This window comes from Podarcis erhardii (genome assembly GCF_964252035.2).
Source record: "Podarcis erhardii genome assembly, chromosome: 2".
Taxonomy (NCBI): Eukaryota; Metazoa; Chordata; class Lepidosauria; order Squamata; family Lacertidae; genus Podarcis; species Podarcis erhardii.
Window position 1 is genome coordinate 119,084,806 of NC_138498.1, and position 12,670 is coordinate 119,097,475.

Here is a 12,670-nt window from a genome sequence, read left to right on the forward strand (position 1 = left end):
TCTATGACCTTCATGGTTTTGGGCCACTCTAGGACTCTCCTGAGACCATGGAGTCTGCAGAGTCTTGTACCAGCTGGGCTTTTTTAGGGTGGAATTTTGGGGGAGCTGATTGCAAGTGGGCAGCTTTTTTTCTCCCATCTCTGTCTGTAAAGGAGCAAATCGCCTTTTTTCCCCTTTTTCCCCCTCTCCTCCTGACTGCTTCTGTTTCCTTTTTCAATCTTACTTATGCATTTCTTTCTAGAGTCTGGTGGAACTGAAAAGTCGGAGGATCATTTATTATAGCATGAGCTTTTGGGGGGGGGGACAAGTGAGGATAGTGGGACTGAGAGCTTGTGCCAGGAGGAAATAGGTGCCACAATATTCTGAATTTGCTGCGAGAGAGAACATGACACCCTTCTGGAAATTGTTTTTATTTTATTTTTGTTTGTTTATTTGCATATTTATTTATTATCATTACAGTGGTACCTTGGGTTACCGTATTTTTCGCCCTATAGGACGCACTTTTCCCCCTCCAAAAATGAAGGGGAAATGTGTGTGCGTCCTATGGGGCGAATGCAGGCTTTCGCTGAAGCCTGGAGAGCGAGAGGGGTCAGTGCACACCGACCCCTCTCGCTCTGCAGGCTTCGCGGACCTCTCCCGCTGCTTGCGGAGAGTTGCCTGCATGCAGAAGGCTGCGCGCGCTGAGCTCCGCGCATCCAGGCTTCGCGGACCTCTCTGCAAGCAGTGGGAGCGCTCCCGCTGCTTGCGGAGAGTTGCCTGCATGCCGAAGCCTGCCCGTGCTGAGCTCAGTGTGTCCAGGCTTCGCAGACCTCTCTGCAAGCAGCGGGAGCCAGCGCTGGGCTCCCATGGCTTGCAGAGAGCTGCCTGTTTGGGGGCTGGGGCGGGGGAAGCTCGGGCCTCCCCCGCCCCAGCCCCACGCCTGGGGGGGGGAAAATAATTTTTTCCCCTTTATTTCCCCCCAAAAAAACTAGGTGCGCCTTATGGGACGGTGCGTCCTATAGGGCGAAAAATACGGTACATACGCTTCAGATTACATACACCTCAGGTTACAGACTCTGCTAACCCAGAAATATTACCTCAGGTTAAGAACTTTGCTTCAGGATGAGAACAGAAATCATGCGGCGTCGGCGTCAGCGGAAGGCACCATTAGCTAAAGTGGTGCTTCAGGTTAAGAACATTTTCAGGTTAAGAATGGACCTCTGGAATGAATTAAGTACTTAACCCGAGGTACCACTGTATTACTATTATTATGAATTTATTTGTTGTTGTTTAGTCGTTTAGTCATGTCCTACTCTTTGTGACCCCGTGGACCAGAGGCACACCAAGCACTCCTGTCTTCCATTGCCTCCTGCAGTTTGGTCAGACTCATGTCCAGGCCAAATGATGGGGGTGGAGACGTTCCTTCAGGTATACTGGACCGAGGCCGTTGAGGGCTTTCAAGGTCAGCACCAACACTTGGAATTGTGCTTGGAAACATGCTGGGAGCCAATGTAGGTCTTTCAGGAGCGGTGTCTACAAATAAGTCTACAAATGGCAGCAACTGAGCTTTAATTTACACATTACAAAGCATTGTGTGGGTGATGTTTCAAGTCCCTGCCCTCTTTTAAAAGACAGGTCCTTTTAACGAGTTCCAAGATTTCAGTGTAAAGTTATCATTCTGTTGAAAACTTCATCAAATAAAGCTTTTTTTTTTTTTAAGTCATCTTTATTAAGCACACCAGAAATCTTGATTCAACATACAAAATTTTGCTAGGAAACAGATTACTGAGGACTCCTCCTTGAAGAAATATACCCCCCTTGTCACGCAAAAAGACTGCTCACTGTCTAGTCGCAAGAATGCCCTTTTCTATGGGCATTTTCCTGGTTTCAGCAATTCCCCCCCCCCCCCGGTGCAGAGTCTCTGGTGACTAGCAACCTGCAATCGCCTGCTAAACGTTCTCCCGCAGGACACGCATTTGTAGTATTTGTCTCCTGTGTGGGTTTTCTGATGCCTAGTAAGGTCTGAGCTGGCGCTAAAGCTCCTCCCACAATCGGGGCAAATGTAGGGCTTCTCCCCTGTGTGGATTCTCTGATGTCTTACAAGGTCCGACCGCCAACCGAAGCTCTTCCGGCACGCCAGACACTTGTAGGGCTTCTCTCCCGTGTGGACCCTTTCGTGGGAGATGAGGTGCGAGCTCTGATTGAAGCGTTTCCCGCAGTCTGTGCAGGAGAACGGCTTCTCCCCGGTGTGGGTCCTCTCGTGCTTGATGAGATCCGACCCGTATAGAAAGCTTTTCCCACACTCCGGGCACTTGTAGGGCTTCTCTCCTGTGCGGGTTCTCCCTCTGCTTTCGAGGAATTCCCCCGCGTGGCTCTTGATCTGAACAGCGTTGATTTCGGCTTCCCACAAAGAGCTCTCGACAGGTTGTGGTTGCCTGGGCTTTTCTTCACAATTCTTCTCTGGCTTGTCTTCGGGGCCAACACCTGCAACAAATTTTTTAAAGGGTGAAATGAGTAACGGACTGGACAGGAGTTAAACAAACTGAAACTCAGCCTAGTGACGACGATGATGATGATGATGATGATGATGATAAATTAAAGGTCAGACCAACACTTTGGTTTTTTTATTGTATTATTTTATTAAAATAATTCAACATTAATACAGTGGTACCTTGGGTTAAGTACTTAATTTGTTCCGGAGGTCCGTTCTTAACCTGAAACTGTTCTTAACCTGAAGCACCACTTTAGCTAATGGGGCCTCCCGCTCCTCCCGCTGCTGCCATGCCACCAGAGCACGATGTCTGTTCTCATTCTGAAGCAAAGTTCTTAACCCGAAGTACTATTTCTGGGTTAGCGGAGTGTGTAACCTGAAGCGTATGTAACCCAAGGTACCACTGTACATACATATTACGAATATACAAACAAACTTACATTTCATACAGTCCTTAAAAATATTCATACATACCCACACAGTCCCACACATACTTCCTTTTCCCACCACCATCCCTCACCCCTCACCCCACCCTTGTGTTTGACTTCCAGTCTACTCAATTGCAGTTTCTTTCCACTTCTATTACTTTCTTTCACACATTTTTAAGCCAACTTTCTGCTTCTTTTTCTGTTACACAGTGTTATCCATCTTATTTAGTATTTCAGTATTTATGATGGAACTTATTTTTTCTAATAATAATATTTCTGTTTTTAAGTTTGTAAACATTCATCTTGTTTTTATTATTGCTTGTAAGCCGCTCTGAGCCCGGCCTTGGCTGGGGAGGGCGGGGTATAAATAAAAAATTATTATTACTATTATTATTATTATTATTATTATTAATAAGAGTTCTGATTTTTCAATATGATTTTGCAAATATCCTTAAAACACCGAATTATTGGAGTATTACAATATATCCAAAACAATGGGAGAAATCGGAAGGATCCCAAAAGAGAAGATAGACAAGGACTGGAAGGTGTTTAAAGGAGCACCAACACTTTGAATTGCACTTGGAAACGTACTGGGAGCCAATGTAGGTCTTTCAGGACCGGTGTTTTATAGTCTTGGCAGCCACTCCCAGTCACCAGTCTAGCTGCCGCATTCTGGATTAGTTGCAGTTTCCGGGTCACCTTCAAAGGTAGCCCCACATAGAGCACATTGCAGTAGTCCAAGCAGGAGATAACCAGAGCAGGCACCACTCTGGTGAGACAGTCCACAGGCAGGTAGGGTCTCAGCCTGCATACCAGATGGAACTGGTAAACAGCTGCCCCTGAACACAGAATTGACTTGCGCCTCCATGGACAGCTGTGAGTCCAAAATGACTCCCAGGCTGCGCACCTAGTCCTTCAGGGGCATTTACAGTCTGTAGGACCAGAGCTCAGAGGAATAAGGTCCCAGATTCAATACTCAGCATCTCCAGGTAGGGCTGGGAAGGTCCCCTACTGGAATCCCACTCCCAGCTGCTGCCAGTCAGTGTATACAGTACTAAGCTTGGTGGACCAATGATTTGACTCAGTATAAGGAAGCTTCCTATGTTCCTGTGTAAGGCAGAGGTGTTTGGTTTGTCCAGACTGGAAGGTGGTGCTCTGCCTGTTTCGGACAAGCTCAATTTGCCATGACAACCATATGTCAGGAGTGCTCTGATGTGTTTCCTGCTTGGCAGGGGGTTGGACTCAATGGCCCTTGTGGTCTCTTCCAACTCTATGATTCTATGATTCTATGAAATGCCAGGTCCATATGGTTACAAATATATAACAATATTATAGAGGTGCTGTTAGACTCTGTGCTACTGTTTAAAGCAGAGCAGGGCACCTCCAACTGCACAGGTGGCCCATATAGGTATTGAACCCCCAAACTTGGTGTTGTCAGCACCATGTGATAACAATTTGAACCATTGGTGTTGACCTTTAAGGCCCTAAACGGCCTCGGCCCAGTATACCTGAAGGAGCGTCTCCACCCCCATCGTTCAGCCCGGACTCTGAGGTCCAGCTCTGAGGACCTTCTGGCAGTTCCCTCCCTGCGAGAAGTGAGGTTACAGGGAACCAGGCAGAGGGCCTTCTCAGTGGTGGCACCCATCCTGTGGAAAACCCTCCCTTAGATGTCAAGGAGATTAGAAGACATCTGTAGGGAGGTTTTTAATGTATGATGTTTAATTATGTTTCCGTATATGGTGGAAGCCACCCAGATAGGCTGGGGCAAGGCAGTCAGATGGGTTGGGTACAAATAAAATTATTAATAATCATAGTGCCTGACCTTGTTGCATGCTGCCCTCGGTACACTCCTGCGTGGCTTCCCCAAAGAGGCGTCCTTTTTGCTCAAGGCACGGCGGGACCTCCTCTTTCTCGGGGAAGACCACCACAACTTCCTTGTAGGGCTCCAGTTCCTGAAAGAGCAGAGAGGGTCTCTTTTGCTTATTTAGTTCATAAAACCTATATGCTGCTTACAAAAGATAAAGCAGAAAAATCAAGAAAAAATGCATTAAAACATACTTAAAACACAGAGAAGGCCCTCTGCATGGATCGAGGCTGTTTAGGGCTTTAAAGGTCAGCACCAACACTTTGAATTGTGCTCAGAAACATACTGGGAGCCAATGTAGATCTTTTAGGACCGGTGTTATATGGTCTTGGCGGCCAGTCCCAGACAGCAGTCTGGCAGTCAAATTCTGGATTAGTTGTCGTTTCTGGGTCACCTTCAAAGGTAGTCCCATGTAGAGTGCATTGCAGTAGTCCAAGTGGGAGATAACTAGAGCATACATTCTTTCCCATGGGTGTTGGGGGTAAACAGCAAGACAGGCTGTGCAATCTTCGCGGTGCTTATTTGCAAAGCAATTTGCTTTAAACTACGGAACTCAATCTCACAGGAGACATTAATAGTCACCAACTTGGATGGCTTTAAAAAGGATTAGACAGATTCATGGAGGAGAAAGCTATCAGTGGCCACTAGCCGCAATGACTGTGCTCTGCAATCCCTCCTGCAAATCAAATTCAAGTAAGTTTTGAGAGGGTTTTAAAAGAAGAAATACTGTCATTTTACGCTAAGCGATATTTTCTGGCAGAATATTACCGAACTTCTTTTCTGGAACAGTTTTGCTGATTATTGTTCACAATTGTCAAACGATTAGAGACAAAATACTGAAGAAAGAAGAAACAGATGTAAAGGTGAATGAGATAACCAAGAGACGTGTGGTGAATGCGGTGGAAGTCTTTTATAATATTTTAACTAGGATTTATATATTGTAATGTTTGAAGTATGAATTTGGAATTATTATGAAAAGTATTTTTTCTCTTCATTCTTTTTTCCTTTTCTTTCTTTCTTTTATTTTTCGTCTTTCTTCTTTTCTAGTCTGCATTCTGGAAAATTATGAATGTTTTTATGTATAGTTATGTATTGTTTCTATTTCCTTTTTTTCTCTTCCATTTTTTTGGTAACATCTAATAAAATTTAGAGGAACGTGGGTGGCGCTGTGTGTTAAACCACAGAGCCTAGGACTTGCCGACGGGAAGGTTGGTGATTCAAATGTCTGCGACAGGGTGAGCTCCCGTTGCTCGGTACCAGCTCCTGCCAACCTAGCAGTTCGAAAGCACATCAAAAGTGCAAGTAGATAAATAGGTACCGCTCCGGCGGGAAGGTAAACGGCTTTCCGTGCACTGCTCTGGTTTGCCAGAAGCGGCTTAGTCATGCTGGGCACATGACCCGGAAGCTGTACGCAAGCTCCCTCGGCCAATAAAGCAAGATGAGCGCCGCAACCCCAGAGTTGACCACAACTGGACCTAATGGTCAGGGGTCCCTTTACCTTTACCTATATATTGTTTCTATTTCCTTTTCTTCTTTTCCTTTTTTTGGTAACACCTAATAAAAATTAATAAAAATTAAAAAAAGAAAGAAAGAAAGAAGAAACAGGACATTAAGCTTATCCTCTGGCTGCTCACCTGTCGCTCCAGCCTCTCAGCGCTGAGCTGCCTCCTCAAGAAATCCTCCGCCAGGCCTGCTGCTTGGGAGCTGGTCACTGGTTCCTCTCCGCGGACCCAGCCCTGCATCTCAAGGGGGAGGATGCTGAGAAACTGCTCCAGGACCACCAGCTCCAGGACCTGCTCCTTGGACCGTCTCTCTGGCTCCAGCCACAGACGGCACAGCTGCCAGAGTCGCCCGCATGCCTCCTGCGGCCCCGTGGCCTCCTCATAGAGGAAGCGCCTGAACCGCTGGCGGTTGGCCTCTGTCCTGGCAAAATCCCCCTCGTCCCGTTGGCCACTGGACGCCATTTGAACGCAGGCCGGATGGGCTTTTCCGCCGGGCCTTGGCAAGAGCCACCTCCCTGTCTCCTCTAGAAGCCACGGGCCATGCCCAGCAGTGCCCACCAATGCCCTGCCGTTGTCCGCCTGCAGGGTGGATTCCCCCAGCTGTGGATCCCTCTGTCCAGAGCGAGGGAACCGCACAGCCTTCAGGAAGTCCTGGCACTGGGCATCCCAGTAAACCGGCTCCCGCTTCATCTGCTGAGGAGCAGCCCACCAAAGGAACTCCTTCAGACTCTTGGCTTCCATGGTGTGAGGGATTTCTCCTGCCCCCTCATGTCGTCCCTCCTGTTGACCAGGGCCTGCCAAGTCCAGCTTCTCCGTTTTGATTCCCGGGACCTTGAAACTTGGGCAGACGAGCCGCGTTCTCCGTTCCTCCATGGCCATTTCCCCTGCTCAAGTCGGAGAGAAATAAAATAGGTTACAGATCAGTAAGAAGTTTCCTGATGAATTGTTTGGGAGTCATTTTGGACTCACAGCTGTCCATGGAGGCGCAGGTTAATTCTGTGTCCAGGGTGGATGTTTACCAGCTCCATCTGGTACGCAAGCTGAAACCCTACCTACCTGCGGACTGTCTTGCCAGAGTGGGGCATGCTCTAGAATCAAAGAATCATAGAATCGGAAGAGACCACAAGGGCCATCGAGTCCAACCCCCTGCCGGATTTCAATGCTCGCATTGCAACAAATTGGGAGTCCTTAATCAAAGCCAAATGGTGGATAACCCCAGAATTCATTAATGACCTCTCCCTCCATAATCAAAGACTTTCCAAAGACAAAAGGGTAAATGAAGCAGGAACCCTTCTTTACCAATTGGTACTACGTTTAAACTTAGTGATTCTAAACGGGAACTGCCCGCCTGACGTACCGGGTGAGTTCACACACATAAGCTCCTCTGCAAACAGTGTCCTGGACTATATGCTGGTATCTCATGATATATTCCCCAATTTTTCCCATTTTAAAGTTGAAAATATTCAACTGAGCGACCACCTACCGTTGGTCGCCACAATGATTATAGACTGGACCCCAGATGGAGACAGACATCCAACACATTTGATTGCGAATTCAGTACTGCAAGTCAAAAGTGTAAAATGGTTCGAACTACAGGCTCAAAAATTCTCAGCATATTTCCAACAAGGACTAAAACAAGCATATTCAGGCTTAACTGAGGATTACCATAATTATGACCAAACTCTAAGACTATTCTCGAATCTGTCGGAAGATCTAACGTCTTTTTTCTCTGTCCCGACGCATAAAATAAATCGATCACAAAGGAAGATAGGTGCATTGTGGTTCAACAGTGCTTGTAAACAGGCTACACAACTTCTTGGTAACATCTACAAAGAGTACAAAGCCTCTGGGGCAACGGTCTTGCCAAAAGAATATTTCCAAGCAAAATTGGCCTACAAGCAAATTCAAGAGGGTGCCAGACTGGAATGGCAAGTGAATCAATGGCGGGCAATTATAGAAGCCTCATCATCACGGCGGGCAATTATAGAAGCCTCATCATCACGGAACTCCAGACAATTTTGGCTCCTGGTAAATAAAAGAACTAAAAGATACCCTTTAACTATTATTCCCACCCCGGTTTGGGAATCTTATTAAAAAAATTACTTTGCTACAACTGACTGTATCGTTAACACAAGAGACGGATTTCAAGATCAGCTTCCCCTCTGGCCCCCTACCGATCCGGAAGACACCCATGACTTGATCGTCAAACTCAAAACAGGGGAAGCGCCTGGGCCAGACCTGATCCTGGCAGAAGCTATAAAATACCACGCGGACTGGTGGGCCAAGGTCCTGGCGACCATCTTCGATGCAGTTAACAACTCTGGAATGATCCCGGAAGTATGGAAGGACGCTGTTATCGTTCCAATCCACAAAAAGGGCTCACCACATGACCCTGGGAATTACAGAAACATCAGTCTGCTCTCAATAGTGGGGAAACTGTATGCCCGCTGCCTGTTGAACAGACTTACCCAATGGGCCGAAGAGAAAAAATTAATTGGGCCCGAACAAGCTGGATTCCGCCCAAAACAGTCAACAATCAATCATATTCTAATTTTACAACATCTTGCCTGGAAATATTCCACCCCAAAGGGTGGCCAACTCTGTGTGGCATTCATTGACCTAAAGGCAGCATTCGATAGTATCCCCAGGAGCACCCTCTGGGAAAAACTCACCCGCTGGGGCATCGACAGAAGGCTTCTCTGGCTAATAATCAAACTCCATGAGAACTCAGCGGCTAGAGTGAGATTCACCCCCGAGGGTGATCTCACCAATCCAATTCCCATCAACAGAGGTGTCCGACAGGGTTGTATATTGGCTCCACTCCTGTTCAATTTGTTCATAAGCGACATGAGGACTCCCCTAATAGAGGCCCAAGAAAGGATTCATGCACCCCGCCTAGCACTTTATCGCTGCCCCTTGTTACTATATGCGGATGACGCAGTCATTCTTTCTTTTTCTAGAGTAGGTCTCAGGAGGGCCTTAAAATTTTTTGGATCATACTGTAACGCAAACTCCCTTACAATTAATTATGGAAAATCTAAGATCCTGATTTTCTCAAAGAGCCAGAAACTCCATAATTGGAGAATTGATGGGAGAGTCATTGAACAAGTCTACAGATTCCAATATTTGGGAGTTTGGTTACAACATAACCTCAGATGGAAGGCCCATGTAGCCTATGTTACAAATAGAGCCAAAGCTATCTCCTTGGCGATCTTGCGATTCTTCTTCACCGATGGGGCCCTTCATATCCCATCGGCGCTGAAAGTCTTCAAGGCCAAGGTGATCCCGACAATTGCTTATGCCATCTCTATTTGGGGGACTTTTGTCAACCTATCTCACCTGGAGGTCATTCAAAATCAGTTTCTAAGAGGGATATTGAAACTGCCCAACTGTGTAAGTAATACAGCGTTACGCATGGAACTTAATATTGTATCCCTGGAAAATGCTCTGTGGAAGCACATACTTTGTCACTGGTTATCTCTATGGCACAATCTCCCAAACTTGTACTTGATACAATGTATGTGGAGAGATGATTTCCAGAGCCCATGGGTAAAAAATTTACAGCTGAAAATCATGGCAATGGGAATCTCCCCATCCAAATTACTAGAGCAGGACATAGTTCCAGCTAAAAGAACAGTAACCTGTAAACTAGAGGAGATGGACTTGCAGCAGAAAATGGTCTTGGGCAATGGTACCTGCTCACCTCTAAATCTTGGTTTATTACCCCTCTTAAGGCTCCCAAACTATTTGAATTCCTTAACTTCCTCAGCTCATAGATATGCCTTTGTATGCAACAACGGCATGTATGCAACAACGGCAGCAAGGATACTCATCGCTAAGAACTGGAAAACTCAAGATCTACCCACACTGGAAGAATGGCAGATGCAGCTGATGGACTATATGCAACTGGCGGAGATGACTGGCAGAATTCGAGACCTGGGAGAAGAAAGGATTGAAGAAGATTGGAAGAAATTTAAGATTTATCTACAAAAATATTGTGATTTAGAGGAATGTTAATAAGGATGCTTGGTTATAAATAATTGGCCATCACTAAATTGGATCGGAAATTGACGATAAATGAGATTAAGAGAAACAAAAATTTGTTGGAGAATTGTTACACTATATTGAATTGAGTGGTTATAAATTTGCAAATAAGATGATAATTTGCTTGAAAAAATTTATTAATGATGTAAGTGGGAGCGGGAGACGTGAGGAAGTCCAAAGAAGTTATGAAATTTTGTTAAAACAAAGCAATGCTGTTTATTATCTTTGTATTTCTTTTATAAAAAACCCTAATAAATATTTTATAAAAAAAAAAGATATGCCTTTGTAAAGGCAAGATTCAACACCTTCCCATCGAACGTGCTGAGAAATAGATTCTCCAATGGACAGATATCGCTCTTATGTGATTGTAATTGTGGGGCACCGGAATCGTTACATCACATAATTTTTGACTGTGCTCTGCACTTACCGGCCAGGAGCAAGTTTCTTGCTCAATATCTTAAGGGAATTGCCGATGATACGATTGAAGCCAAACTGAGATATCTACTAATTGACGATGACCCCCTAAGATCATTCATGGTTGCCAGATTCTTGATCAGCGTCCTATCCCTAAAGAAGAGAAACGGTCTTCTGTGTGGCTCGGATAACCCCTTTAAACCATGATCTATGTTTTAGGTGATATCACCATTGTTTTAAACCATGATCTATGTTTTAAGCGATATCACCATTGATATCCGTGATTAATTTATGAGCAGAGGGCGATGTATAGGTTACAAATTTATTGTAATGTATGATGGTCGTCCTTGTTCTTGTTTCCTTCGGTTCCTGTTTGTCTTTTGTAAGTTTAGGCGATTTTAAATTTGGAGGTCTAAGTATAATATGTTGATATGGGAAACTGTCGTGTAACGGGCCAATGGCCGTAATAAAGATCAATCCAATCCAATCCAACCCCCTGCCAAGCAGGAAACACCATCAGAGCACTCCTGACATATGGTTGTCAAGCCTCTGCTTAAAGACCTCCAAAGAAGGAGACTCCACCACACTCCTTGGCAGCAAATTCCACTGTCAAACAGCTCTTACTGTCAGGAAGTTCTTCCTAATGTTTAGGTGGAATCTTCTTTCTTGTAGTTTGGATCCATTGCTCCGTGTCCGCTTCTCTGGAGCAGCAGAAAACAACCTTTCTCCCTCCTCTATGTGACATCCTTTTATATATTTGAACATGGCTATCATATCACCCCTTAACCTCCTCTTCTCCAGGCCAAACATGCCCAGCTCCCTTAGCCGTTCCTCATAAGGCATCGTTTCCATGCTCTAGTTATCTCTCGCTTGGACTACTGCAATGCGCTCTACGTGGGGCTACCTTTGAAGGTGACCCGGAAACTACAACTAATCCAGAATGCAGCAGCTAGACTGGTGACTGGGAGCGGCTGCCAAGACCACATAACACCGATCCTGAGAGATCTGCATTGGCTCCCAGTACGTTTCCGAGCACAATTCAAACCGTTGGTGCTGACCTTTAAAGCCCTAAATGCCCTCTGTCCTGTATACGTGAAGGTGTCTCTCCACCCCCATCGTTCAGCCCGGACACTGAGATCCAGCGCCAAAGGCCTTCTGGTGGTTCCCTCACTGCGAGAAGTGAGGTTATAGGGAACCAGACAGAGGGCCTTCCCGGTAGTGGCACCCACCCTGTGGAACGCCCTCCCTTCAGATGTGAAGGAAATAAGCAGCTATCTTATCTTTAAAAGACATCTGAAGGCAGCCCTGTTTAGGGAAGTTTTTAATATTTAATGCTGTATTTTTTTTAACACTCGATTGGAAGCCGCCCAGAGTGGCTGGGGAAACTCAGCCAGATGAGCGGGGTATAAATAATAAATTATTATTATTTGCCTCCTACGCAGTAGAGGTTACTGACATTTTTAGATCTGTGGCCACCCTGGGACTTTTCATTTTTATTTTTGCCCTTAACAGTACAGTATACTCAAATTTATTCAACATCACCTGGTTTTAATTTGCGCTAATTTTTCAAGTGCAGTATTGAAATCTCTCTCAGATCACTCTGGGATTTTTGAACAAGTGCCATTTTGAGTATCCCAGGTCACCTGCTCGAAGCTCCTGTCGAGACACAGAAAAAGAAAAGTGCACCCTCATATTTTTCCAAAGGATCTAGAGAGAGGTTGGCTCTGGTAGAATGAATCTGAGCCCGGTTACTATTTTTAAATGGTTTCCCCTCCCTATTTTGCATTGCATGAATTAATTCCCTTCCACCACGCCACTATGAATGATCCTAGCTTTCAGCTTATGGCTTAAATCACCCACCTGTCTGTCTTCTGCAGGAGTCTACTGCCAGGAGGAGGGCGGGGCTTAGACCCAGGAAGTTGTCCTCATTGTTTACTTCCCCCTTCCA

The 12,670-nt window shown here is 45.6% G+C and overlaps 1 protein-coding gene across 1 annotated transcript; it reads right to left on the reverse strand.

Moving 5' to 3' along the window:
• Positions 1-1,708: 1,708 nt before the first annotated feature.
• LOC309336900 (uncharacterized protein) lies at positions 1,709-12,600 on the reverse strand. The gene is made up of 4 exons (XM_081853391.1): positions 12,583-12,600; positions 6,397-7,148; positions 4,721-4,850; positions 1,709-2,463 (listed from the first exon to the last, which is right to left on the reverse strand). The coding sequence occupies exons 2-4, from the start codon at positions 7,141-7,143 to the stop codon at positions 1,847-1,849; spliced, it is 1,494 nt and encodes a 497-aa protein (XP_081709517.1). The 5' UTR covers positions 7,144-7,148; positions 12,583-12,600; the 3' UTR covers positions 1,709-1,846.
• Between the last annotated feature and the right edge of the window lie 70 nt (positions 12,601-12,670).

Excerpts from the sequence above, each read along its gene's own strand:
- LOC309336900 (XM_081853391.1), bottom strand. The coding sequence starts at position 7,143 with ATGGCCATGGAGGAACGGAGAACGCGGCTCGTCTGCCCAAGTTTCAAG. Across the intron at positions 4,851-6,396 it reads CTGAGAGGCTGGAGCGACAG|GAACTGGAGCCCTACAAGGA; the intron begins GTGAGCAGCCAG and ends CTGCTCTTTCAG. Across the intron at positions 2,464-4,720 it reads CGAGGGCAGCATGCAACAAG|GTGTTGGCCCCGAAGACAAG; the intron begins GTCAGGCACTAT and ends AATTTGTTGCAG.